This window comes from Salpingoeca rosetta (assembly GCF_000188695.1).
Source record: "Salpingoeca rosetta unplaced genomic scaffold supercont1.34, whole genome shotgun sequence".
Lineage (NCBI taxonomy): Eukaryota > Choanoflagellata > Craspedida > Salpingoecidae > Salpingoeca > Salpingoeca rosetta.
This window is the reverse complement of record NW_004754900.1, coordinates 366,384-383,883: the sequence shown is the minus strand read 5'-3', so window position 1 is coordinate 383,883 and position 17,500 is coordinate 366,384. Positions and strand designations below refer to the sequence as shown.

Sequence of the window (17,500 nt, the reverse complement as noted above, 5' to 3'; positions counted from 1 at the left end):
ATGCGGCAACAGTTGATGGGAAGCCCGACACGAGCGTGTGGGTGTGGGCTGTGGAGAGTGACGCGATCATCAGCCAGGCGTTTGGCGTCGGTGGCCGCTGCCCCGTCTCCCAGCAGTGGGACAACACTGACGGCCGCGTGAGTTGCACATTCATGGATGGAGGGTTGCACCTGCTCTGTGCGTTGCATTTCAAGTACGCTGTTTTCACAACGCAAGTTACATGTCGCAGACGCACACACTTGCGTACACACACACACACACACACACACGAACTCACTCTGCATTCGTCTCCCTCTCTCCCTCCCTCCCTGTCTCCCCTTCCACACACACACAACACAACACAACACAACACAACACAACACAACACAACACAACACAACACAACACAACACAACACAACACAACACAACACTTCCTTCCTCCCCTCCCCCATCACTGCTTCGCCTGCAGCTGCTGGTGTGCGAGACTCATCTCCCGTCCTCGGACGACGGCAGTGCGCACGCGGAGGCCACGACCATCTTCATGACGCCTGATAACGGAATGGTGGTCCAGCAGACCACCGCCCTGACACCGCTGGATGTGGGCCCGCTGCTTGGCGTGCAGGTGCCTAACCTGTACTTTGCCCTGCGCGGCAAGTCTGACGAGGGCCACATCACCCGCGCCGTCCCCATGCGCGACTTTGCAGGCCTCGAGAACGCCGACAAGGGTGCGTTGACAGCAACTATTGCTATTGCTATTGTTCTCGTTCTCGTTCTCGTTCTCGTTCTCGTTCTTGTTCTTGTTCTTGTTCGCGGCTTGTGTCGGCAAACTCTTGCGTTGGCTAACGCAGCAACACATTTGCATGTGTTCCTCATTCCATCCACGACCATTGCACCACCACCATTGCGCCTCCCCCCCCTCTCCCTGCCTGTGCACAGACACCAAGGCGGCGATGCTTGAGTTCAGCTACCAGCTCACGGTCGGCAACCTCGATGCCGCCTTCAAGTCTGTCCGCGCCATCGACAACGCCTCCGTGTGGGCCAACATGGCACGCATGTGCGTTGCCAACAAGCGGCTGGATGTCGCTGCGGTGTGCATGGGCAAACTCGGCGACGCCCCCGCCGCCCGCGTCCTGCGCGAAGCAGACAAGGAAGCCGAGGTGGGCATGAAGGCGTGGTGGTGGCGGTGGCGGTGGTGGTGTGAAGAGATTGCGTTGGGGCGGAAGGAAGGCAGGTTGTTTATGTGTATGCTGGGCTACCTTCTATGTGTTGTGCTACTGTGTGTCCTGTTTCTTTGCATGCTACGCTGCTTGCACACGTCTCACCATTCCTCCACCATGCGACTTGCAGCCCGAGGCAAAGGTTGCTGCGCTTGCCGTGCAGCTGCGCATGTACGAGCAAGCCGAGCAGCTGTACAAGGACTGCGGGCGCTACGACCTCCTCAACCGCCTGTACCAGGACCAGGGCAGGTGGGACGACGCCGTGCGCGTTGCACTTGAGCACGACCGCATGCACATGCGCAACACGTACTACCGCTACGCGCAGCACCTTGAAGCGCTGGGCAGGACGGCCGACGCCATCAAGCACTATGAGCTGGCGGAGACGCACGCGTTTGAGGTGCCGCGGCTGCTCTTCAACGAGCCGGAGAACCTCGAGGCATACGTCAAGCAGAGCAAGAGCAAGCAGCTCCTCAAGGTTGGTGTGCATGTGTATGTGTGTGTGTGTGTTGACGTGTGCAGACACGTGTGTGCTCGTGTGTTGCCCCTGACTTGTATTGTTTGACATGCCCTCACACACATATCCACGCATTCGCTCACCATCTCCTCTGCGCTCCTGCCCTCTGTGCAGTGGTGGGCGCAGTATCTGGAGTCGACGCAGGAGCTTGACGAGGCGCGCAAGTTCTACGCGGCCGCAGACGACGCGCTGTCGCTCGTGCGCGTGTACTGCTACTGCGAGGAGGTGGACAAGGCACGTGAGCTTGTCTCCACGTCCAAGAACAAGGCCGCCGCCTACCACCTCGCAAAGTGCGCCGCCCGTGCTGTGTGGGAGAGAACGGAATATGGAGACAGGGATGAGAAGAGAGGAATTGGAAGATAAAACAGAGAGAGCGTGTAAAGTTGCCTGTGCGATGTGTGTGCGTGTGTGTGTATGAGCACGTTCACGTGCACAGCGTTGTTGAGCCAAGCCACCTCTGCTGACCTTACTTGTTCGTCTGCGTCGAGTGCAGGTATCTTGAGGACATGGGCGAGTTTGAGGAGGCTGTGTCCCTCTACTCCCAGGCCGCGTCATACAACAACGCCATCCGCCTTGGTGAGACGAGCACTTCCGGGAGAAGGGTTGAATGTGTTTTGGCGTACGTTCGTGTGCAGGTGCACTTGCTTTGCTGTCTTCTCCGCGCTGACGCTTGCGCCCCACATGCGCATGACAACGTGCCCCTCAATCACCACTCCACCACTCACCAGCGTCCCTCATCCCCACTCATCACCACTCATCACCACTCACCGCCACTCACCGCCACTCTCAACTTCATCATCACTCACCGCCACCACCACCACCACCGCTTCTCAGCCAAGGAGCACGGGCTGAAGCAGCAAATGCTGAGCCTGGCGCTCAAGTCCACCAAAGGGGACATGATGTCCGCTGCAGAGTACTACGAGTCGCAGGGCGCGTTTGACAAGGCCGTCATGCTGTACCACAAGGCCGGCCGCGTCTCCAAGGCGCTGGACATGTGTTTCCAGCACAACCTCTTCCAGGCGCTCTCTGAGATTACGCAACACCTCTCTGAGGGCACGGATCCCGAGCTGCTGGAGAAGGCCAGCTCGTTCTTCACCAACAACGGCCAGGTGACCAGCATGGCCGGGGGGGGGGTTGTGCACATGTGCGCGCGCGGTGAATGTGGATGAGCTGTTGATTGTCGAGCTTGAGGTTGGTACCATTACGCTCACACATCCTTCCTTGCTATCGCAACACGGCTCCCCATACATCCATCCATCAACCCATCCATCCATCCGTCCTGCAGTATGAGAAGGCTGTGAATCTGCTTGTTGTCGCGGGGCAATTCCACGACGCCCTCGACCTCATCGCCCGCCACGGCGTCCACCTCACCGTCAGTCGCACAAACGCCTTTGCACTGTGGCCACTGTGGCTGTCCTGTTTGCGTGGTTGTGTGTGTGTGTTTGGGTGTGTGTGTGTGTGTGTGTGTGTGTGTGTGTGTGTGAACATCGCTGATCCCCACCCACACCACGCCACACATTCCATTTTCCATCCCACTTCTTCTTTCCCCCTCACAAACTCACTCACACACACATCCATCCAACAGGACGAGTGGGCGGAGAAGATGACGTATGCGCGTGGAGAGGTGGACAAGAAGGTCCGCAACGCGCTCCTCACCCGCATCGCGGACGTCTGCTTCAACCAGGTCCGGGTGATGGAGTGCAGCGGTGGAAGGAAAGGGAAGGAAGAGGGAACGTGATTTGGTACCACGTGTGTGTGTGTGTGTGAGCGTGGCTGTCGCTGATTCTACCCTTGCGCATCCCACTCTTGATCCCGTGCTGACTTTCATTCCCTCACACGTCTCCATTTCCGCCCTTCCCAATACCTCGACCAATTCTCAGGGGTCGTATCAGCTCGCGACGCGCAAGTACACGCAGGCCGGGCAGCACGTGAAGGCCATGAAGGCGCTGCTCAAGTGCGGCGACACGAACAAGATCATCTTCTTTGCCAATAAGTGCCGGCAGCGCGAGGTGTATGTGCTCGCCGCCAACTACCTGCAGAGCCTCAACTGGCGACGCGACCCGGTGCGAGCACGGCGCTTGGCTGTGGCCGCGTGTAATGTGCTGCGTTGTGTGCGTGTGTGTGTGCGTGTGTGTGTGTGTGTGTGTGCGTGCGTGCGTGCGTGCATGCGTGCGTGCATGCGTTCGTGTGACCTTCCGAATGTCTTCTTCACCCGCATATCATCATCCCCACCATCATCTCCACCTCACCCCCCCCCCTCCCCGCTTCTCAACTTCACATACATTCGCCGCTGCAGGAGATTATGAAGCACATCATCTCGTTCTACACCAAAGGCCGCGCCCTGGACTCGCTCGCGTCCTTCTACGAGGCATGCGCCGGCGTCGAAATCGACGACTACCAAAACTACGAAAAGGTACGCGCACGACTGGTTGTGTGTGTGTGTGTGTGTGTGTGTGTGGTTGTGTGTGTGTGTATGGTTGTGTTCGTGTGTGTGTGTGTGTGTGTGTGTGTGTGTGTGTGTGTGTGTGTGTGTGTACTCTTCACTTTGTCCTCTTCAACTTTCCCTTCAATCACACATCCCCTCGCCTCATCCCCTGCCCCAATCTCCACCGTCACGACCCTCTCCACTGTCTCCACTGTCCCCCTCTCCACTTCCATTGTTGTTAGGCGCTTGGGGCGTTGAACGAGGCCCTGCGGTGCATGAGCCGGGCCAAGATGAAGGATCTGGACCTGCAGGAGCAGCGCGTTGCGTCCCTCCAACAGCGCATTGAGTCAACGCGCAGGTGAGAAGTGGTGAAGGGTTGGACAGGACGGGTGTTGGTGTTGGTGGTGTGCAACGTGTACATGTGTGCGTGATGCTGTGTCATGTGTGCGTGATGGTGGGGGTAATGCCATACACACACACATGCATACATACACGTATACGCACACATGCTCACGCATGCCCAAACTCCCTGCTGCCTTGCGTCAGGTTTGTCGCGGCGAAGCAGATTGCGGAGGAAGATCCTTCTGAGATGGTCGCGCAGATGCAGCAGCTGCTGCAGGAGCCCGACATTGATCAGGCCGTCCGCATTGGCGACATCTACGGCGTCATCATCGAGTACGACTTGCTACACCTCTTTGCGGGCGCGTGTGTGTGTACATATATGTGTGTGTGCACGTCTGTGTTGTGTGCACCTGTGCGTGCGTGCGTGTGTGTGTGTACCTGTGCGTGTTCGTGTGTGTACATATGTGAGCGCATGCACGCTTGCACCTATCCACCGTCTTCCCCACCTCACCCGCACATCTCCATCTTCGTCTCAAACATCGCTGCAGGCACCTTGCGAGCAGGGAGCAGTATGCAGAGGCATACGACAACATGCAGGAGCTTCGCAAGCGCATTCCCAACGTCAACGTTGCCTACTACGTCAACATGCGTGTGATTGAGGCCGTGCACAACGCCCTGAACATCCCGCTTGGCCAGGGCCAGGGCCCCGCTGTTGGCGGCGGCGATGACGACGAGATTGGCGAAGAGATTGAAGGCCAAGACGTCTGATGCGCTCTTATGCGTGTGTGCGTGCGGGGTGTGTGTGTGTGTGTGTTTGTGCGTGTGTGTGTGTGTGTGTGTGTGTGTGTGAATGATTGTGTGTCTCTTCATCTTCGTCTTGCTTGTTTGCTTTGTGCTTCTTGCCTTGTTGTTGTCTCAACAACGAACAAATTGATGAGTCAGCACTTTGTTCATGTATGTTTCGCACGAAATGTGCTGAGGCGCCACTTCTATCCACCAGCACTTTGTATGGATTTGTCTCGAGTGCGCGCTCAGCTGCCAAACCAAGCGAAAGCGGGCAACAAAGAAACAAACAACAACAACTTGGCACAGCTTGCTTGCCTTGCTTGAAGTGTTCAAGTGTGCTGTGCTTGGTTGAGTGGTGAGTGCAGTCGAGAGCGTGAGTGCATTGGGACGCACGCAGTCAGCCGGAGGCAAGCGGTGACGGCACCGAGTGGAAGCAGTGGTGTAGTGGTCGGTGGTGTAGGACCTGAGGGCAAGCGCACGCGCAGCAGGGCAGTCAGTGGTGCCAGTAGCAACAGGAAGGATGGCGGATCGACGCATGACCTTGGCGGACAAGTACGGCCAGCCGATGGAAGCCGTGCTGGGCATGACACATGGCTTGTTCCGCACAAAGAAGCAGCACAACGTGTCCATCACAAAAGAAGGCAACCTGGTTGTCCTCAAGACGGCAGACGAGGGCTCAGACGTCCTGGTGCGTAGGCGTGATTGTGCTGCTGTGTGTGTATGTATGCGCAGTGTGTGTGTGTGTGTATGCGCAGTGTGTGTGTGTGTCTGTCTGTCTGTCTGTCTGTCTCTCTGTCTCTCTGTCTGTCTGTGTGTCTGTGTCTGTGTCTGTGGCTGTGTCTGTGTTGTGTGCTGGTCGTAGTGAACTTGGGTTGGTTGGACGTCTGCAGTCATGCCGCCAGAGCGGGACCTCAACCTTGCTTGGTGCCAACGCCACTGTGCCAACGTCACTGCACTGGTGCACCATGTTGCTTGTTGCGTTGGTACTGCAGCATGCCATCCCATTGAAGGACATCCATTCGGCCGGCACGACCTACGACGACGACGATGATCGCCTGCAGTTTGTGGTGCGTATTCCCTGCTTGCCTGTGCTGCTCACACTTGCTGTACTTACCACAACGCAGCTGTTTCAGCCACCCTTGCTCTCGCATCGTCGGCTCATTGCCGGAACCCCTGCTGACGCTGCTGCTGCTGTTGATGATGATGCTCGTGGTTGGACTGCACGCGCTGCAACAGGTTTGTACAGGCACTGGCTCGTTCACCTTCTTGGCTCCGGACAAGGCCACGCTGAAGCGCTGGGTGCTTGCGCTCAACCCTCCCAGCAGCGGCGGTTCAGGTGTGTGTGTTGTGTTGTGTTGTGTTGTGTTGTGTTGTGTTGTGTTGTGTTGTGTTGTGTGTTGTGTTGTGTTGTGTTGTGTTGTGTGTGTTGTGTTGTGTTGTGTTGTGGTGTGGTGTGGTGTGTTGTGTTGTGTTGTGTTGTGTTGTGTTGTGTTGTGTTGTGTTGTGTTATGGGGGCTGCGTGGCTGCGTGTACCTCTGAATGCGTGCCAGCCTGTATGCCTTGCTCGTTGAGACATCGCCAATGCTCACGCGTGCGTTGTTGGCGTGATAGAGTCGGGATGGCTGACGGTGAACAAGAAGAAGCGTTTCTGTGAACTCCGCAAATCCTCCGTCGTCATGTTCAAGGAGAAGGTGCGTGACGCCCCACGTGCTGGTACATTAACGTGACCCATTGTGTCAATGACTCCTCACGCTCGCGCGCAACCATCGCAACAATCACCACCACAGCCATTGGCTGTTGGGGCTGCCTTCCTTCTGCTGCTCACGCACTCCTACCACCCACCTCACTCAATCAACACCACCGCCATCACGACGACTGTTGGCAGGAGGACCGTGATCCGTGCGGGGCGATTGCGCTGGACTGCCTGTGCACTGTCATCCCGCCCCAGCAGACGGGCGCACCAACAGGCAGTGAGTGGTCGCACTGCACCATGTTGCAGATGCTGCACACGTGCTGGTGTTCAGTCAATGAACTGTGCCGCAGTGTGAACCCTTTCTCATCCTCATCATTGTCGTCACAGCGTCATCCCAGTGTCGATCTACGACATCACACCTCCCGTTCCTCTTCCATCACCACCCCTCATGTCACCATCACCTCCCCTCATGTCACCATCATTCCATTGCTGCTGCAGTGCGCCGCATGACATCGCGCGGCGTGACCTTCTACGTCAACACCGCCGGCCAGCAGTGGGCCATCACAAGCAAAACCGTCGCAGACGCAAATCGCTGGATCACCGCAATCCAGGTGGGTGTGTGTGTGTGTGTGTGTGTGTGTGCATATGTGTTGTTCCACAGTGACCCTTACATGCCCACGTCCACCCATTCACACACATTTACTCACATGCACAACCTCACACCAACGTTGCGTGTGCAGGATGCGATTGAGTGTTGCCCTGACCTGACGACGCGGTTTGACAAGCTGGCGACGGCGCACCAGAACTCGGACACATTCACACTCGACGAAGTCTTCCTCGACAGAGCCGTGCGTTTTGCTTCCCTGAATTCAGGGCGTCGTGCTGATCATGTGGCGGTGTTGTTGTTGTTGTTGTTGGTTGTTTGTTTGTTTGTTTGTTTGTTGTTGTTGTTGTTGTTGTTGTTGTTGTTGTTGTTGTTGTTGTTGTTGTTGTTGTCGTCGTCGTCGTCGTCGTTGGTTGTATCGTGGCGTGTCACACATGGCGTGGAACGGAATTGGTGGGGAATGGGAGGTGATGACACATGACTATCTACACTGTTGCTTCGGTGCAGTCCTTCATCTCAGCCAACAGCTTAGCCATTGCCTTTGACTGCACACGTCTCACATCACACAATGTCACCACCTCTGTGTGTGTGTTCATATGTGCAGATTCTGTGCTATTCGGATGAACCGCTTGAGATGCCGCTGACGCCGCTGCCATATGGGAAGATTGGCAAAGTCCCGTCCGGCAACGAATACGGCCACCCGCACATCGGTACGCACGCTCATCCCGCGGCTATGGGGCCTGTGTGTGTGTGTGTGTGTGTGTGTGTGTGTGTGTGTGTGTGTGTGTGTGTGTGTGTGTGTGTGTTTGTGTGTGTGTATGTGTATGTGTATGTGTGTGTTGGTTTAATTGTGGTGTGCTTTACACTCTCAGTCCACTCCTGCGACACCCCCACCCAACTTGCTTGTACTCAATCCTTTCACACTCCCTCACTCCCAACCACAACACCCCAACAATGCCCTCCCCCCTCCTCTCTCCCTCTCCCTCTTGCTTGTGTGCAGAGGCGCTGGCCATTTTCCAGAGCATGATTCCGCGGTCAAAGGTCCGGTTTGGAAACGTCATGGACGGCGAGCCGTGGATCAGAAACCTCCTCCAGGTGTGTTTGGTTTGGAGGGTTTTGGAGGGTTTTAGAGGGTGGGAGGGAGGCCTGATGGCATGTGGGGTGTGGTGTCGTGGTGTGATCATAGCGCATACACGTGTTATCGTTTGTTCGTGGCGATTGGAGGATTCAAAAAGTGTTGGTTTGCACGGTTGGAGTAACGTGAGTATGAAATGACGCCTCGCCATGCGTTGCTCACTCCGTTGCCTCCATCTCCATCGATCACAGGTGTACCTGGAGGTGCCAGCGCTGAGAAACGAAATTTTCTGCCAGAGCGTCAAACAGATCACACGCGTATGTTCCTCCTCACGCTGTGTGCGTGTGTGTTTGTGTGTGCGTGTGCGTGTGTGTATGTGTGTGCGTGTGTGTATTATGTGTTGTGCATGTGTTTTGTGTTCTATCTTTGACTGTTGCTTGAACACTTGCGTGATGCTCACACCACAGCTCACCTGCTTTTTTTCCTTCGTACCCGCATCAAACACACCCAACACACCCAACACACACCCCGACCCACACGTACACGCACCCGCGCAGCTGCCTGACATCCATGGGCGGTTTGCGATTCGCCACTGGCAGCTGGTGGCGGCGCTGTGTGCGCACTTTCGGCCGGCAAGCAAGTACTTCAACTACATCCGCGCGTGTCTTCATCACGCGGCGCAGAAGAGCGACAACCACGAGATTATCCGCCAATGCGCAAACTACTGCCTGGAGAAGATGCAAAAGCCAGCCACACTCCCAGCCATATCCGATGAACGTGCGTCTGTTTGGGGTGTGTGTCTGTGTCTGTGTCTGTGTCTGTTTGTGCCTATGTGCGTGCTTGTTCTCGTGCCTGTCCTCGTGTCTGTTCCTGTCACTTGTGTGTTTGTTCATGTGTGTGTAAGAACGCGTCATGCCTGCCACTTTCGTGGACTGACTCTTCCACCTCCTACTTTGGTCTTGCACCTCCACCCTGACCCTCACCTTCCTCCCACCATTCCTTTTCCCGGTTTTGCGTTGTGCAGTGATGCGTGAGATTATGAGCGGCCAAGGATTTGCGGAAACGGAATCCGCGCAGATGGTCCTCAACCACGTGAGTTCCTTCTCGCACGCGTTTGTGGGGACATGCACGCACAATCCGTGCGCTCTTCTGTTGTGTTTTGTTGTTTCTTGCTTAAATCGCACTTGGCGTTGATGGCCAACACACACACGCACGCACACACACACACACACACACACACACACACACACACACACACACACACACACACACACACACACACACACACGACCCACGATCGCACTGCATGCGCGGCTTGTGATTTGGTTCAGGTGGAGGAGCCGGACTGCGAGGCGTGAGCTTTCACATTGCTAAATGACCCCTCTTCTTTCTCTACTTCTTCAGCTCCCTGCCCTTGTTCTCTCGCGCTGGCATATGTGTGCATGATTGACGCGCCTTTCCCCTTGGGCTGTCACTTCACTTCACCCTACCCATCTCTTCCTCGTGTTCCGTGCACACCATGTGGCGTTCCCTACAACATGTTCTGTTCTTCCATCATCATTCCTTTATTTTTTTTCTTCCTTTGCTGACATCCTTATGGTTACACGACTGTTCACTTGTTCTGTCTGTACTGACCAATTGATCGCGCGTTTTTGTCCGCTTTCTGCTCGTCTTCTTTGTACCGCCCCAGCTCCAACCCATCCTCATGATTTCCGTGTTGGCGGTGGGTGAGGCTTGGGTGTTGCCTGTTTGCTCCTGTGCACCCTGGGGGGGGGGGGGCGGGGGGGCTTGCTTGGTTGCTTGTCGTTTGCTTGTTGTTGTCGCTGTGTCGAGCGTGAACCCCCTTCTTCTTTGTTTTTGAACACTTTGTTTCGTCTTCACACCGTGATCCCGCTCTGTTGCTGTCGTTGTTCCTTCATCTTGCCCTTGAATGTGATGCTGTGTCGTCCTTTGGCTGCCTTTTTTGACGTGCATTCTTCTTTTTTGAGTCGTCTTGATGTTGCGTGTCGTCGTGTTTGCCTGCTTCTCAACTGATCGTGTGCCCAGTCCACATATAAGTGCATGCAGCCCCTCATCCAGCAACATGTGTGGGGGTGGAGGTGGGGGTAGGATGGTGTGGATGTGGCTATGTGTATGTGTGTGTGTGTGTGTGTGTGTGTGTGTGTTGACGATGCTCGAACAACAAGGGGGGGGGGCAGCTGGGGCGTTTCAACTCACAGCACCCGTGCAGCAGCTTCAGGCTATTGTTGGGGCGGGAGGGAAGATAATGAAGTACAGCCTCGGATGCTCGAGACGGATCAACATCCTCTGCTGAGCCTGTCTTGGTACTTCTTTTCCCAAGCTGCCCGCTCTTACTCTAATGCCCAATGCCCTCGTCATCTGCAACAGCCGCCAAGCTGCTCCTGCTTTGCTGAACTGCAAAAGCTGTCGCTGGCTTCCATCTTTCTTCTCCTGATTGTTGCGTTGTGCCCCCCCCCCCAACCAATACATGACATCAGATCAGATGCACTTCTAATTCCTGATGTAGGTCACTGGACTACCACTAACAGTCGTTGAACAACCTTGTTGCTTTGTTGTGAGGGCGAAGAGAACGAGCCAAGCAATAAGTAAAGAAGTAAGCAAACCAAAACGTGAGTGCCATGGCGCCATGCATCCCAAGAGCCCGACCGTTGCTGATTTTTGTGACCACCAATCGCGTCCCATCCCATTTGTACATATGAAACAGTGCAAAATGACGTCATTTATTCTTCTCGTATTGCTGCATCGCGTCAGAGATCAGCAGATCACAGCCAGTGGACTACTAACAGTCGTGCAACGAGCTGGCGCACAGAAGAAGAGCAAAAGCGACGTGCGAAGGGAGAACATCGCGGTGTTACATCGAAAGAGAAAGACAACCAATCGCACCCCATCTGTGAATAAAACAGATGAGGCGTGCAAAAAGCATGCAAGATGACGTCATTTATTCTTCTCGTGTCCCTGCATCGCATCACAGTCATCTTTTGGCGCGCACAAGCGAAATGACGCTCCGCAAGCAGCCAACATATTATCGCAGCACACCGCACTCGAGACCTGTACACGTACAGCCTTCATTTAACAAACGAATGCAAGAAAATACAGAACTCCACACCACAACTGGCCAGCAGCGAAATGACACCAGGGGAGGGGAAAAGAAGAAGGAGAGACAAAGGGACTCCTGTCACAATCATCATGAGCGCGCGCACACATACACACACACACATACACACACACACACACACATACACACACACACACACACACACACACACACACACACACAGAGTCAGCTATCAACAGAGGGACACCGGCACGACCCTGCATCCACTCACATTTAAAGACTGCGTCGACACACCTCCCCTCACCCCCTTCCTCTCTTGCCGCCCCACCTCAACTCTGTGCACCTAGACTCGAAGACACTGCCACCTGCGCGCGCACACACCAGGTCAGGGCCCCAAAATGGAGTACACGCGACACTGCTGGTGGACGCCCACAACAAGGAAGAGCGGGGGCTGGAGGGCAGAACCGCAGAGGCGGATGCGAACCGGGTGAGTTGTGATGAGGTGATGGCACGCGAGCAGCTCCCCCGTGTCGCGCCACCACAGGCGAAGGTGACTGTCCGAGCCCATGCATGCAAGCACGCGCCCGCTGTCATCCAGGCACGGCATGTTGCCGTAGACGTGCGTGTTCACGTGCTCGGAAAACGTCACTAGAGGCGTGGAGAGGTCACGCCTGTCGTACACCGCCATCACCCCGCCCAGCTGCTGCACAAGCAGCCGCGCTCCCCCGTCCAGCGACAGCAGCGACGCAACGGAGTGCTTAAACTTGGCGCGGCGCGCAAATGAGCCATCATCAGCGAGGAGCCACAGCGAGCCGTCACGCTGCGCAAGCCACGCCTCTGTACCCTCACCGCCGACAATGGCGCACGCGGTGAAGTCGCTTCGTCCGCGCCGCGTCACGCACTGCACACAATCCTCTTGTTGCCGCTGTTGCTGTTGCCGCTGTTGCTGTTGCCGCTGTTGTTGTTGTCGGTAGAGGGTGGCGGTGCGTTCGCAGGCGACGATGCAGGCAAAGGGGCCACCGTCCGCAGGCTGGCTCACGCTCAGCATGGTCGGGCCACACATGCAGTTGTGCTTGCAGGCAACAGGCACGTGAACGGGGCGGTCATCTGGACCGACGACGAAAAACTCCATGCCACGCTCATACAGCATGTGCGACCCCTGACTGCAGTGCACAGGCCCTTGCACAACACGCGGGAGCGGCAGCAGCGGCGGCGTGGGCTCATGTGCCAACGGCAATCGCGGACACACCGATCGCGTGGGCGGTGGTGCCGATGATACTGATGATACAGCTGATGGTGTGGATGTGGAAGTGGATTGTGCTGATTGTGACAAAGGTGGTGGGCGTGGTGGTGGTGGTGGTGCTGTGTTTCCCCATGTCCTGCCATTTTCACCAGCACACAGTGTACGGGATGTCCACTGTTCATCATCACCGTCACAGTCACCACAACCACCATCATCACCATCATCACCAGATGTACCATGAGTTGTCAGCGTGGACGATACTACGGGCGTGGTGATGAAGACTGCGGCAGGCATGTCCACACCGCCACCACCACCAGCTCCAACAACAAGATCGTCGTCATCGCTTTCATCGTCGCTTTCGCCGTGACCACCTCTACCACCAACCGACACCAGCGCGCCTCCACGTCCATTCTGTCCACCACCATCGCCACCGTTGCTGGTGAGGGCATCGCGCTGCCAGTGCCGCAGCTGTCGCGCGCGCGAGTGGTGTGTAGGTGGTGCGCTGAGAGCTAGCGGGTGGGGGAAGAATGTGGACGGGTGCGCGACCGTGCACACCACAGCACGCGTTGCCAGGAGGGAGATGCGGGGCGGGTTGCCACGCGCATCCACACAGCCGATGCTGGCGATGGGGAACCCAACGGTCACGTGCGCCACCTTCCGCTGCAAGCCCGTCGCCCGTATCAGCAGCCGCGTCATCAGCTCACGGTATCGCGTGGTGGGCACTGCACTCACAACCGCGCACGTGTGGGCGGCGGCGGAGCTGCCAGCAGCGTCGCTGGGTGCCGATGTTGCGTCGTGCATGACAGGCCAAGATGGCAGTGTTGCACGGGCGAGACCAAGGCGGCCACTGCGCCATGCGTGCCGCACGCAGGCCAAGTTCTGCCATGCACAGTGGCCCTGCGGTGCGTTGAGCGTTGCTAGCCTGCTGCGACGCGCGCGTGCCTGCTGCTGCTGCCTGCGCCGCTCCTCCTGCTGCTTCTTCTGCGCTGCTGGTGATGCCGTTGCCGCGGGCGAGAAGACGGGCGGCTTCTGCCCAGGTTTGAGCTTGAAGTAGTTCTTCTTGAGCGGATCGTAGTAAAACCCAGGAAGCTTTCCGAGCGGTCCTTGCACCGCGGCAGCGTGCTCCGCTCCGGTGGGCGTGCCCCGCGGCTGCTGTTGTGTGGAGCGACGCGATCGCGATGATGATGATGATGATGATGATGATGACGACGATGATGGTTGTGGGTCTCCTCTGTGTCGTTCGGCGGCGTGTTTGCCGCGCTTGGGTGGCTGTGTTTGCTCTGGGTGTGGGGGATTGGCATGCCGTCGTCTGTGTCTTTGCGTCGCCCTGCTGTGATGCGGGCCACGTGCGCTACTGTGCACTCCTCCTCGTCCAGCAGCAGCACCCGCGGCACTGCGCTGGGGCATTGTTGCCGTGTGGGGCGAGGACGCAGAGGAAGCTTCCTGGTGCTGGTGATGATCACCTCTGTGTTGCTGTTGCTGTTGCTGTTGCTGTTGCTGTTGGTGCCCTCGTCTGCCCAGTGTCCTGCTGCTGCTCTGCTGCTGTTTCTTCTTCCTTTTCCTCCTCCTGCCTTTCCTCTTCGCCTCGTCCTGGTGTGGTGGCCGTTGCTTGTCTGGTCCCGCCATGGCCACGCGCCCCTGTATCGGTTCCTGTGCGCCAGTTCGATCGTGGCGTGCGCTCGCGTGTGCTCACTCACAACAACAACAGCACGACCACCCAAACCCACAGCAACCAGCAGAGGTCTTTGTCGCTCGCTCCAACCACGACGATGTGCGACCCAGAATAACGTTCTCGTCTGCCAAACGAACAAACAGCAGCAACGCCACAGCGAAGTTGGCGATTGTGGAGGATTGGCAATATCTTCAACACAAATTCTTGCCATTCTTGGCCTTCCTGGGTTGCCCGTCATCAGTTCCAGTCAGCAAGAGAAAGCAAGAAGCCAAGAAGCAACCGCAATCGCGCACACACACAGAGTACCCACCACCCACCACCACGACCAACACAGCCAGGGGTCGTTACTTTCGCAGCACGGTTCTGTCATTGGATTCTCTTCCTCTTCCTCCTCACGTACACAGAAGGTTCAACGGATACAAAGGTGAGAGGGGGATGTGGTGACAGTCGAGGTGGTGTTCATTTCCTTGATGTCCTCCCTTTGTTTGTGTTTTTCGATCTGTCGCTCATTTGGAACCGCCTTGTCGAATACTTGAGCTCACTTTTGTGGCGTCACGGGGTGTAGCCTCACACTTCTCTCGAGTCAGCTCTCGCCACTCACGCACACACCCACACACACACCCACACACACACACACACACACACACACACACACACACACACACACACACACACACACACACACACACACACACACACACACACACACACACACATTGCTGGTTCGTGCCCGCCAACGTTGCATCTCGCAAGGACACCCGCCTCACAAAGGGAAAAGCAATCACCATGTCATTGTTTGATTCATCCTCCTCGTCACAAGTCGGCTTGCATATCGGTGAGCATGCATGCACAAAGAACGCAAGGGGATAGAGGTGGCACAAGAGCAACGTGCGATGGTGTCATGGCATTGCAGTCCATATTGTTGTAGTCCTCCTCCTCCTCCTGTGTTGTGACTGTTGCTGCGATGATGGTGTGCTCACGTCAACCTGCACATGCATGTCGGATTGCGTGTTGTCGTGACCAGAGCAAGCGACGTCGCACGGCTCGTCGATCGACGACATCACCCTCCACTTGGAGATTTGTGACATGATCAACGAGACGCGCGACGGGTACGCGTGGTAGAAGTGCATGCATGCGTGTGCAAATGACTGTGTGAATGACTGTGGGTGACGATGTGGATGATTTGGGTTGCGTCGATGGGCTTTGTTTCGCGCGCGCGCGTGTGTGTGTGTGTGTGTGTGTGTGTGTGTGTGTGTGTGTGTGTGTGTGTGTGTGTGTGTGTGTGTGTTTGTTTGTGCGTGTCACGGCATGACTCAAGGAAGGATGTTGTGGCGGTGTTGTCCAGGCCCATGTCCAAATCGCCGCCCCATGCACACGCTCACGTCACGCACACCGCTCACACTTAACATGCTCTTCTAAATGCAGACACAAGCAAGCTGCAAAGGTGCTGAAGAAGAAGCTGAACCCCAAACTGGACGATGCGACGTTGATGAAGGCGCTTACGCTGCTGGAGACGTGTGTCAAGAACTGCTCCAAGCGCTTCCATCTTCAAGTCACAACCAAGGACTTTGTCAACACCCTCGTCAAGCTGCTCGAGAAGGTACATTGACCTGTGAGCGCGCGTGTGGATGTGTGTGTGTGTGTGTGCATGCGTGCGTGCATGCGTGCGTGCGTGCGTGTATGTGTGCTGGTAACCTTGTGTTTCGTGGCCCGAACCGACCACGCTCCACCCCTTCATTCACCCTCCTCGCCTGACCACCACGAATCATTACCAGACGCGCACGACGCTGGTGCGGGAGAAGGTGCTTGGCATTATCCAGGCGTGGGCGGATGCGTTTCGGTCAGACCCCAACATGCGCTACCTCTGCAACACGTACCAGGACCTCGTCCTCAAGGGCATCGAGTTCCCAGCACAGGTGTGTGTGTGTGTGTGTGTGTGTGCGTGTGTGTGTGTGTGTGTGTGCGTGTGTGTGCGTGTGTGTGTGTGTGTGTGTGTGTGTGTGTGTGTGTGTGTGTGCGCGTGAAGCCATTTTGTGCACCATCGCTCGTCTCCTCACTGCTGCACCCACGACCTTCCCGTCACACACAAACTCACGCACTCACACGCTCCCCACCCCACCCCACCCCACCAATGCCTCACCGCTGCCCGTTTGTGCAGAACCTTGACGAGATGGCGCCCATCCACACGCCGGCAGCCACGGTGTCGCACCCCGCGTACTCGGACGACACCCCAGATGAGGGCGATGAGGACGCAATTCCCGTCGACTACAGCAACGGCCACGGCGTTGGCGACGATGCTCAGGCTGATGTTGATGAGCCGCCCCACACGCCATACGATGACGGGACGAGCGGTCCTGCGTTCCCTGCGTTTGACGACGGCGCCGACGCCAACCCGGTGTCGCAGGTCATGTCTGACGAGGAGTACGCGCGCCAACTGGTGAGACTCTTGGTGCTGGTGTTTGATTCGTGGTGGTGTGCGTGCATGTATGTTGGCGTCCTGGCCGGTTGTGCTACCTTGTTCTGGGTTACAGACACGCGCATGCGCTTCTCACCCACCCACTCACTCTCACCCACTCACTCTCACCCACTCACTCTCACCCACTCACACAAACACTCTCACACACTCTTGCTCGACAGTCCCAGCAGTTTGCACAAGAAGAGCATCGGCAGCCGCAACAGCAACAACAGCCAATGCAACAGCATATCGTGTCGGTGCCCGAGGGCCAGCGCGTGATGGCATCGGAGCAGCAGCAGGAGAAGTTGCGTCAGGATTTGCTGATTGTGCGCAACAATTGCGAAATGCTGCATGAAATGCTCAGTGCTCTCGACCCTGATGCAACACTGGAGGGCCAGGATGTCATTCAGGACCTCC

At 56.6% G+C, this 17,500-nt stretch overlaps 4 protein-coding genes across 4 annotated transcripts in view; 3 read left to right on the top strand and 1 right to left on the bottom strand.

Annotated features, from left to right (window-relative positions):
• Nucleotides 1-5,325, top strand: part of PTSG_10740 (uncharacterized protein) — a 10,596-nt gene extending 5,271 nt beyond the window's left edge. Inside the window, exons 16-29 of the mRNA XM_004988648.1 lie at nt 13-137; nt 451-706; nt 918-1,138; nt 1,329-1,673; nt 1,827-2,002; nt 2,206-2,288; nt 2,547-2,821; nt 2,998-3,084; nt 3,298-3,396; nt 3,593-3,775; nt 4,009-4,125; nt 4,380-4,495; nt 4,684-4,812; nt 5,028-5,325. Coding sequence (XP_004988705.1) covers nt 13-137; nt 451-706; nt 918-1,138; nt 1,329-1,673; nt 1,827-2,002; nt 2,206-2,288; nt 2,547-2,821; nt 2,998-3,084; nt 3,298-3,396; nt 3,593-3,775; nt 4,009-4,125; nt 4,380-4,495; nt 4,684-4,812; nt 5,028-5,247 — 2,432 coding nt within the window. The 3' untranslated portion in view covers nt 5,248-5,325. The remainder of the gene's footprint in view (nt 1-12; nt 138-450; nt 707-917; nt 1,139-1,328; nt 1,674-1,826; nt 2,003-2,205; nt 2,289-2,546; nt 2,822-2,997; nt 3,085-3,297; nt 3,397-3,592; nt 3,776-4,008; nt 4,126-4,379; nt 4,496-4,683; nt 4,813-5,027) is intronic.
• A 127-nt stretch (nt 5,326-5,452) lies between these two features.
• On the top strand, nt 5,453-10,427 carry PTSG_10739 (uncharacterized protein). Its single transcript, XM_004988647.1, has 13 exons — nt 5,453-5,953; nt 6,258-6,332; nt 6,502-6,601; nt 6,877-6,956; nt 7,151-7,235; nt 7,457-7,569; nt 7,699-7,806; nt 8,167-8,272; nt 8,563-8,657; nt 8,889-8,954; nt 9,195-9,414; nt 9,662-9,729; nt 9,969-10,427. The coding sequence occupies exons 1-13, from the start codon at nt 5,786-5,788 to the stop codon at nt 9,993-9,995; spliced, it is 1,311 nt and encodes a 436-aa protein (XP_004988704.1). The 5' UTR covers nt 5,453-5,785; the 3' UTR covers nt 9,996-10,427.
• Nucleotides 10,428-11,909: 1,482 nt separating this feature from the next.
• PTSG_10738 (uncharacterized protein) lies at nt 11,910-14,796 on the bottom strand. Its single transcript, XM_004988646.1, has one exon. The coding sequence runs from the start codon at nt 14,580-14,582 to the stop codon at nt 12,099-12,101; it is 2,484 nt and encodes an 827-aa protein (XP_004988703.1). The 5' UTR covers nt 14,583-14,796; the 3' UTR covers nt 11,910-12,098.
• Nucleotides 14,797-14,843: 47 nt separating this feature from the next.
• PTSG_10737 (uncharacterized protein) overlaps nt 14,844-17,500 on the top strand; it is a 5,402-nt gene continuing 2,745 nt past the window's right edge. The window contains exons 1-7 of the mRNA XM_004988645.1: nt 14,844-15,052; nt 15,382-15,463; nt 15,653-15,737; nt 16,054-16,228; nt 16,404-16,544; nt 16,787-17,065; nt 17,266-17,500. The exon at nt 17,266-17,500 is cut by the window's right edge and continues 73 nt beyond it. Of these exons, the coding sequence (XP_004988702.1) occupies nt 15,415-15,463; nt 15,653-15,737; nt 16,054-16,228; nt 16,404-16,544; nt 16,787-17,065; nt 17,266-17,500 (964 nt within the window). The 5' untranslated portion in view covers nt 14,844-15,052; nt 15,382-15,414. The remainder of the gene's footprint in view (nt 15,053-15,381; nt 15,464-15,652; nt 15,738-16,053; nt 16,229-16,403; nt 16,545-16,786; nt 17,066-17,265) is intronic.

Excerpts from the sequence above, each read along its gene's own strand:
- PTSG_10738 (XM_004988646.1), bottom strand. The coding sequence starts at position 14,582 with ATGGCGGGACCAGACAAGCAACGGCCACCACACCAGGACGAGGCGAAG.
- PTSG_10739 (XM_004988647.1), top strand. The coding sequence starts at position 5,786 with ATGGCGGATCGACGCATGACCTTGGCGGACAAGTACGGCCAGCCGATG. Across the intron at positions 6,957-7,150 it reads TCGTCATGTTCAAGGAGAAG|GAGGACCGTGATCCGTGCGG; the intron begins GTGCGTGACGCC and ends GACTGTTGGCAG. Across the intron at positions 7,807-8,166 it reads AAGTCTTCCTCGACAGAGCC|ATTCTGTGCTATTCGGATGA; the intron begins GTGCGTTTTGCT and ends TCATATGTGCAG.